The following is a 7309-nucleotide window of genomic DNA, read 5'->3' as shown; positions in this document are numbered from 1 at the left end:
TATCTGCTTCCCATGTTGTTGCCTCCAAGCCGGTTCCAGCCGGTCGGACCGTAGCAGAACCTCTACGTGTCCTTCACTTATGTAAAGTTCAGCTGAGCGGGTCAGGCCCACCTGACTGGACAGAACCTGAGGAGTGACATCACGCCGCCATATTTGGACCTCCTCTCAGGTCCAGAGTCCGGTTCTAACCGTCCTCCTACCAGAACCGCGCTGATCCAAAACATCAGGACCACCAACAGACAGAACCTGCGGTGGAGCAGCGCCGGCCCGGGGGCTCAGTCCCAACCGGGGGGCTCAGTCCCAACCGGGGGGCTCAGTCCCAACCGAGGGGCTCAGTCCCAACCGGGGGGCTCAGTCCCAACCGGGGGGCTCAGTCCCAACCGGGGGGCTCAGTCCCAACCGGGGGGCTCAGTCCGAACCGGGTCGCCACCAGAACTTTAAACCCAAACCCGGCAGAACATCTGGAACAGCTGCTATAACGGCCTAGTCAAAGCCCGGAGCCGGACCGGTTCTACACGCCGGATCAGACGGGCTCACAGAACCGCTCTGGAACCATGAGGTGGGAACGGGTCAGGGAGGAAGTTCTGGTCCAGGTTCTGTTCAGTCCAGCTCAGATCCATCCGGCTGGTCCGGGTCCGTTTGGGTTCTGTGGTTCTGTCTGTGTTGGTAACTGGACCCACTTTATTCCAGTACCAGGACTATCTGTTTGGACCTCATCTCCAGCGAAGGTTCTGATTGTGTCCAGATTTCTAGAAGGATCCGTTCTGAGTTCTGGAACCAACAGCTGAGAGGTTCTGACCCGCTTTGCTGAACCCATTTCATTTGGTTCCAAGTCAGAACCCACCGTCTGTACTTTGACTAGGCCGCCTAAATGTTCTGGTTCTGCTAACTATAACGGGTCCATTACGGTGTTCTTGTGGGTCAGCAGTGGTTCTGGTCTCACTCCGAGCCGTAGAACCGGACCAGAACTGAGAGACCCAGAGGTTTTGGTTGTCCTCAGTTCTGTGGGTCCAGGTGTTGGAACCTCTGGGTTCTGATTACCGGGCCTTGGCCTGGTTCCTTCCTTACAGTAAAAATCTCTGTCTGATGTTTATGTTGACAGAACCGGGCCCGTCTGGGTCCAGTTAACGCTGGTTCTGGTTCTGTTTGCAGATGAAGCTCCTGAACCTCTACATCAAACGGGCCCAAACCACCAACAGCAACAGCAGCAGCTCCTCCGACGTCTCCTCCCACAGCTAAGGCCCGCGGGCCGGAACCAGAACCAGCCGGGCCGCAACCAGAACCAGCCGGGCCGGAACCAGAACCAGCCGGCGGGCCAGAACCTTCCCTGTCCAACGCTGCCTGCTGGTTCTGTTGATCCTCCATCAGGTGGACAGAAGCGGATCAGCGCCGCCTCTTCCTCTGAAGTTCTGACTGTTTCTACCAGAACCGCCCTGCTCCTTTGGACCCGCCCCGCTCCTCCAGAACCGCTCCTCTGGACCCGCCCCGCTCCTCCAGAACCGACCCGCTGCGCTCCTCCAGAACTGCTCCTCCACCATCCTTCATGCTGTTCACCACGAGGCCCAGTTTCAGAAGCAGAACCAGAACTTTTGGCCCGTTCTGCATCAATCGTTTCTTTTCTAATGACATTTTGCTTAAAACAATCCGGTTCTGGTTCTGATCAGACTTCTTCGTGGATCATCCAAGTCCAGAACCAGGAGAAACTGAGGTTCTGGTTCTGATCCAGAATCTAGGAGTTTGTTGGATCCACTTGGTTCTGGTACCATGAATGCTGGGTTCTGAGTGCGCTCCGCTGGACTCGGGTCTCTGGTTCTGAATTTGGAAGAACCTCTGTACCGGGTCCGACTGGACAAGCAGTAGGTTCTGTGATTGGATCGGAGCTCCTGGTTCTGACAGCAGGAACCGACCCGGTCCCCTGGCTGGAGAACCAGAACCCCGGCAGCAGCAGGTTCTGGTTCTGGTTCTGGTTCTGTACATAGACTGTTTGCACGTTGGCCTGCATGTGGGCGGCGCCTCCTTTGGACCCGCCTCCTATAAAGTGCACTTCTTCACGTCCCTGGTTCTGAAGAACAACCCAAGTTCTGCTGGGCCCTCGAACCGGGCCGCCAGTCGAGATTCAGCAGAACTAGAACCTTTGAATCGGTACTGGAATGGACGTCTGGTCTGGCGGCGCAGAGGTTCTGGGTGATCCAGACGGGTCGGCACCAGAACCCAGATTTTATTTATGTTTTATTTAATCCTGTTTGGGTTCCTTTGGTCCGATTGATAAACTGTACAGAACCGGTTCTGATGACAGATGGAAATAAACGAACTGAGGAAAGAGTTCTGGTTCTGGTTCTGATCTGTTCGGTGCTTCGATGATTGAGATCATTTCAGGAACGACAGAAACCGGATCCGACCGGCCGGCGCCAGAGACCGGGTCGCCTCCAGAACCGGCCCGTTATCTGGGGTTCTGTGGACCGGTGCCGTACGGTGAGTCCATCCAATCCTCCACAGAGTTTCAGGTTGAACAGCAAGTCCTATCTATTCTATTGTGTTCTATGATCAGCCATGTCTCTAGCTGACCGGTTCTACTGGGCCTCTAAAATGGACCCTGGTCCAGGCGGTTCTGATTGACCGGATCCGGGTCCAGAAGCAGAGGACAGAAACCTAAAGGTTCTGAAGGCGGTCGGGTCTAACCATCTGGTACCAGAACAGAATAGAATAGAATAGAATAGAATAGAATAGAATAGAATAGAATAGAATAGAATAGAATAGATAGGACACGACTGAAGAGAATAGAACAGAATAGAATAAATATGGCCGAATATATAGAATGGAATAGATAGGATATGATCAAATGGACAGAACAGAATAGATGAAACACCGAATAGATAGAATAGAATAGAATAGAATAGAATAGATGGTACACGATCGGATAGAACAGAGTAGAATAGATATGGCCGAATATATAGAACATGACCGAATAGATGGAATAGAACAGAATAGAATAGATTCTGTTCTATCCAAACTTTTACATTTTAAGAATTAGAACTGAAGCGTCTCTGTGTCCAACATTTAGTGGCAATAAAGTTTCTGTTTCTGAACAACAGAGACTCAGACCTGGTTCTGGTTCTGGTTCTGGTTCTGGAAGCTCAGCAGGAGCTCAGCTCACATGTTCATATCAAAAACGTGAAGTAGAAATATGAGCATAGATAGAAACCCTGCTGCAGACGGACGCTCTGCCATTCTGTTTGGACTTTAGTTCAGAACCAAAAAACCCATTTGGGTCAGAACTGAAGTCCAGCTTGTCTTTAGGGACGGATGCAGAATCAGCGCCGTGAATGGATCTCTAGCTCCGCCCCTCATGCTCCGCCCCTCATGCTCCGCCCCTCAGGCTCCGCCCCTCAGGCGCCGCGCTGACAGAAGATAAACAGAGAAAATGACAGAAGATAGAAGCGCTTCATTAAAATAACTTTATTTATAATAACAGTGAGGAAAGTTCTCCCACCTAGAAACCAGGGAGGGTCTGAAACTGTCCCCATAGGTGGACGATGTCTCCACTGAGAGACATCAGCTTAGAAAACAAATCACAATCTGTGAGTTTTTAAATATTTATTTGATTATTCTGCTGAAAGTTAGTGTTTGATCACCTTAGAAATCTGTTCATATTTGGTGCCTTTGATCTCAGAGGTCAAAGGTTTCCTGTAGTTTTTCAGCAGGTTTGCTCTGCAGGAGGAATTTTAGCTCACTCCTTCACATAGATCTACTCTAGATCAGTCAGGTTTCTGGACCGTCGCTCCCTCTGAAGACTCTCTATTGGGTTTAGGTCTGGAGAGTGGCTAGGCTATGCTAGAACCTAGATCTGCTTCTTCCAGAGCCGCTCCTTGGTTATCCTGTCTGTGTGCTTCGGCTCATTGTGATGCTGGAAGACCCAGCCTCCATCCATCTTCACTGCTCTAACTGAGGGCAGGAGGTTTATCCCCAGAATTAATACATGATCACCGCTTATCCTGTGCAGTCACTGTGTCCCATGTGCAGAAAAACATCCCCAAAGCATGATGCTGCCACCCCCATGCTTGACTAACTGGATGTGCTCTCTTCATCCTCTGACATGGGAGCTGGCTCGGAGCTGGCTGGAGGTTTCTTCCTGTTCAAAGGGAGTTTTTCCTCTCCACTGTCGCTACAAGCATGCTTAGTGTTTCCAAATGGTCAATGGCAAACTGAAGTCGGGCCGTGACATGTGCTGGTCTAAGCCGGGGAACCTTCCATGCCAGACATGATTTCAAACCGTGATGTCTTAGTGTGTTACCAACAATAACCACGGAAACGGTCCAGGCTCTTTCCAGGTCATTTCAGCTGATTTCTCACCTTTCTTAGGATCACTGAGGCCCACCAGGTGAGATCCTCCAGTCTGAGGCAGATTGTCAGCCATGTTTAGCTTCTTCCATTTTCTAATGAAGCTCCAACAGCGGAGCTTTTTCCACCAGGCTGTTCGGTTATTTCCCTGCAGCCGTTTCCAGCCTGGTGGAGGAGGACAGTTTAGTCTCTGGTGTCTTTGGACAGCTCTTTGGTCTGGGTCATGTTAGTAGCTGGATTCTTCCTGATAGTCTGGGGGGGGACAGGTGTCTTTATGCGTCTAACCACCTCAGACAGGTGCGTCTAATCTAGGAGAATAAATGGAGGCGGACCTTTGGAAGGCAGACTAACAGGACTTTGAGGAGCAGAATTAGCTTAATGGTGTTTAAATACTTATTTTCAGCTGAATCATGCAAATAAAGAGTTAAAAAATCATAGATTGTGATTTCTGGATTATTTTTATATTGTGTCTCTAACAGTGGAGGTGCATCTATGATGGGGGTCAAATACTTATTCTCACTGTATAAAGCTCTTCAAAGAGCTGAATAGAACGATAAACAAAAGGAAAATGATGATGCATCCTGACCTCTGACCTCTGACCCCACAGCTGGTCCCAGCAGCTAATTTTCAGAAGCCTTCTGGGTTTGGAGATCAATTAACTCCCCGTTAAGGGTCCATTGAAGGTTCTGGATGAGCTGACCCCCCCAAACCCGCTATTTCTGGTTCAGTGTTCCTTCAGAACCGGACCTTTGTTCTGACCTTCTTTCCCAGAACTCCCAGTTTATCCAAACACTGCAGCAGAACTTCGGAGAACTGTGGTCCGGCTCCCAGCCGCGGTTCCTCCTCAGGTAAATTTCCACATGGAGCATCTGTGGTGCCGGGACTGATGGTGTAATCAGAGGGGCGTACTTTGACCCGGGAGTTCAGCTAGAACGGGTCTGGAGGTTTTCCATGACCTGTTGGGCCCGTTCACAGGGTCCGCTGGACCCGCCTGAGGTTCTGAAGGGTTCTGTTCTTCCAGGACCAGGTCCCTGGGTTCTGCAGAACCTCTGTGAGGTTATTGAGCTGCTCGCTCAGCTCCCTGCTGGGTGTTCTGATCACCCAGCAGCAGGTTAAACGCTCTGAAACTGGACGGAACCAGTGGCCCGTTTGGTCCAATCAACCCGTCTCCTCTGGGATCTGGACCTGGTACCAGTGATCAGGGAGGAACCAGCAGCGTTTAGGGGCTGATCCCTCAGGGCATCTTTGCCTGGTTTGGGTCGCTCCAGGGTTTGGGTCGCGCCAGGGTTCTGGAACATGCGGACCTTTGGGGTGGGAATGCTTTCTGCAGGCTTCTGGCTGCAGCAGGCATGTTGTTTGTTGTGAATGAAGCCGCGGCGGGTCGTTCCGTTCGGACCTTTGTCATTCTGGATTCTGAGCGGCTCCAGATAAACATTAACCCGAGCAGACTTTGAGATCTGCGGCGCGCAGCAGCTGCTGCTGCAGCGTCTCCTCACACGTTACCGTAGGAACAGCAGGGGCCCGGGCGGCCCACCCGTCCTCTCTCCGGGGGGGGCAGGCATTGGTACCGCTGAAGGAGGTGTGCCGGCAGACCCCGCCTCCCACGGGTCGCCCAAGCAGGACGGTATAAGAGGCGGCTGGCGGGCGGAAGCATGAAGGAACCCAGCCAGCTCATCTCTGCGTCTGACGCCTGGTCCGTTGTCCTGGTACCGATCTGGAGAACATGCTGTTCTGCCACCCGCAGCCCGAGTCCTACCACCAGAACTCCTCCAGCTACATCAGGTAAGGCCTCCGCTTGGACCCGGACCCGGATTTCCTCCAGAACTCTGCAGAAACCGGACTTTTTAACTAGAATTGTTTGTTCTGCAACAAGAATGTTGGAGTTTGGAACATCAGCCTTCGGACCCTTTGTTCCTGTGATTAGATAAGAGCTGCAGCCTCCATCTGCTCCGCTCTATTATTAGAAGCTCTATAACCATTAACATCTGAAGGGGAGCAGCTGGAGGCCGCGGGATGACCGGGAGCTGGAGGAGGAGGAGGTTCAGTCTGCTCTGTCCTTCTCTGCAGGGAGGCTCTGGCGCCGTTCCTGAAGAACGAAGAAGCCCGACTGAGAGCGGAGAGCGGCGCCAAGGGGGGGCCCTTCCAGTACGTACTGTGCGCGGCCACATCACCGGCCGTCAAACAGCAGGAGGAGACGCTGTCCTACCTGAACCAAGGTACCAACCGGACCTCCTGGGCGCAGGGTCAGGCGGGTCAGAGTACAGAACCAGACGGGTTCTGCAGGTTCCAGGTTTTAACTGAACGTTTGTGACCCGATGAAAACCAGTTAAAGATTGACTTCATGCAGCCAGAACTCCAGCTTATGGTCAGAACCTCTGGAAACGGGTCCTGGAACCAGAACCCGCCACTGATTGGGTCAAAATAGAGAAAAAATCAGATTAACAGCAGATGAGGATAAACAAAACAGAATAAACTCTGATGTTTCAGGGGGAAAAAAATTAGACAGATTCCTGAGATTTATTTTATACTTAATAAATTTTAAATCAATTCTGACCAGATATTTAAAACATTTTGGTTTTAAAAGACTTAAACAAAAAGATATATAATTTGATTTATGCTGGTAAAGATTCACAATCATTCAGGTCATAGTTGTTAAAAAATTATCCACTGGACTTTATTTCCAAAATTGAAGACGTTTAGCTTCCATCCCTCCACCCATCCCTCCCTCCATCCATCCATCTTCTAACTAGGGGTGCCTACCTCCAGCTGCTTCCCATCCATCCATCCATCCATCCATCCATCCATCCTCTAACACACTTAATCCCAGTTGGGGTCACTAGGGGTGCCTACCTCCAGCTGCTTCCCATCCAGGGAAGATTTTTCAGTTCAATATGACAGAAATAGCATCTAGATTGAAGCTCTATATGCCTCCTCTGGACCAGACTCTGCTGTCCACCTGCACCTTCAGGAC

At 51.0% G+C, this 7309-nt stretch overlaps 2 protein-coding genes across 2 annotated transcripts in view; both read left to right on the top strand.

Moving 5' to 3' along the window:
- LOC107098722 (CLIP-associating protein 1-B-like) overlaps window positions 1-1295 on the top strand; it is a 55785-nt gene extending 54490 nt beyond the window's left edge. The window contains exons 33-34 of the mRNA XM_015396541.1: window positions 124-411; window positions 1153-1295. Of these exons, the coding sequence (XP_015252027.1) occupies window positions 124-411; window positions 1153-1239 (375 nt within the window). The 3' untranslated portion in view covers window positions 1240-1295. The remainder of the gene's footprint in view (window positions 1-123; window positions 412-1152) is intronic.
- Window positions 1296-5656: 4361 nt separating this feature from the next.
- Window positions 5657-7309, top strand: part of tfcp2l1 (transcription factor CP2-like 1) — a 17528-nt gene continuing 15875 nt past the window's right edge. The window contains exons 1-2 of the mRNA XM_015396539.1: window positions 5657-6120; window positions 6406-6554. Coding sequence (XP_015252025.1) covers window positions 6062-6120; window positions 6406-6554 — 208 coding nt within the window. The 5' untranslated portion in view covers window positions 5657-6061. The remainder of the gene's footprint in view (window positions 6121-6405; window positions 6555-7309) is intronic.

Source organism: Cyprinodon variegatus, unplaced genomic scaffold, assembly GCF_000732505.1.
Source record: "Cyprinodon variegatus isolate N-32 unplaced genomic scaffold, C_variegatus-1.0 Scaffold804, whole genome shotgun sequence".
Lineage (NCBI taxonomy): Eukaryota > Metazoa > Chordata > Actinopteri > Cyprinodontiformes > Cyprinodontidae > Cyprinodon > Cyprinodon variegatus.
The sequence above is the reverse complement of the archived record's forward strand: the minus strand, read 5'-3'. Positions and strand labels throughout refer to the sequence as shown.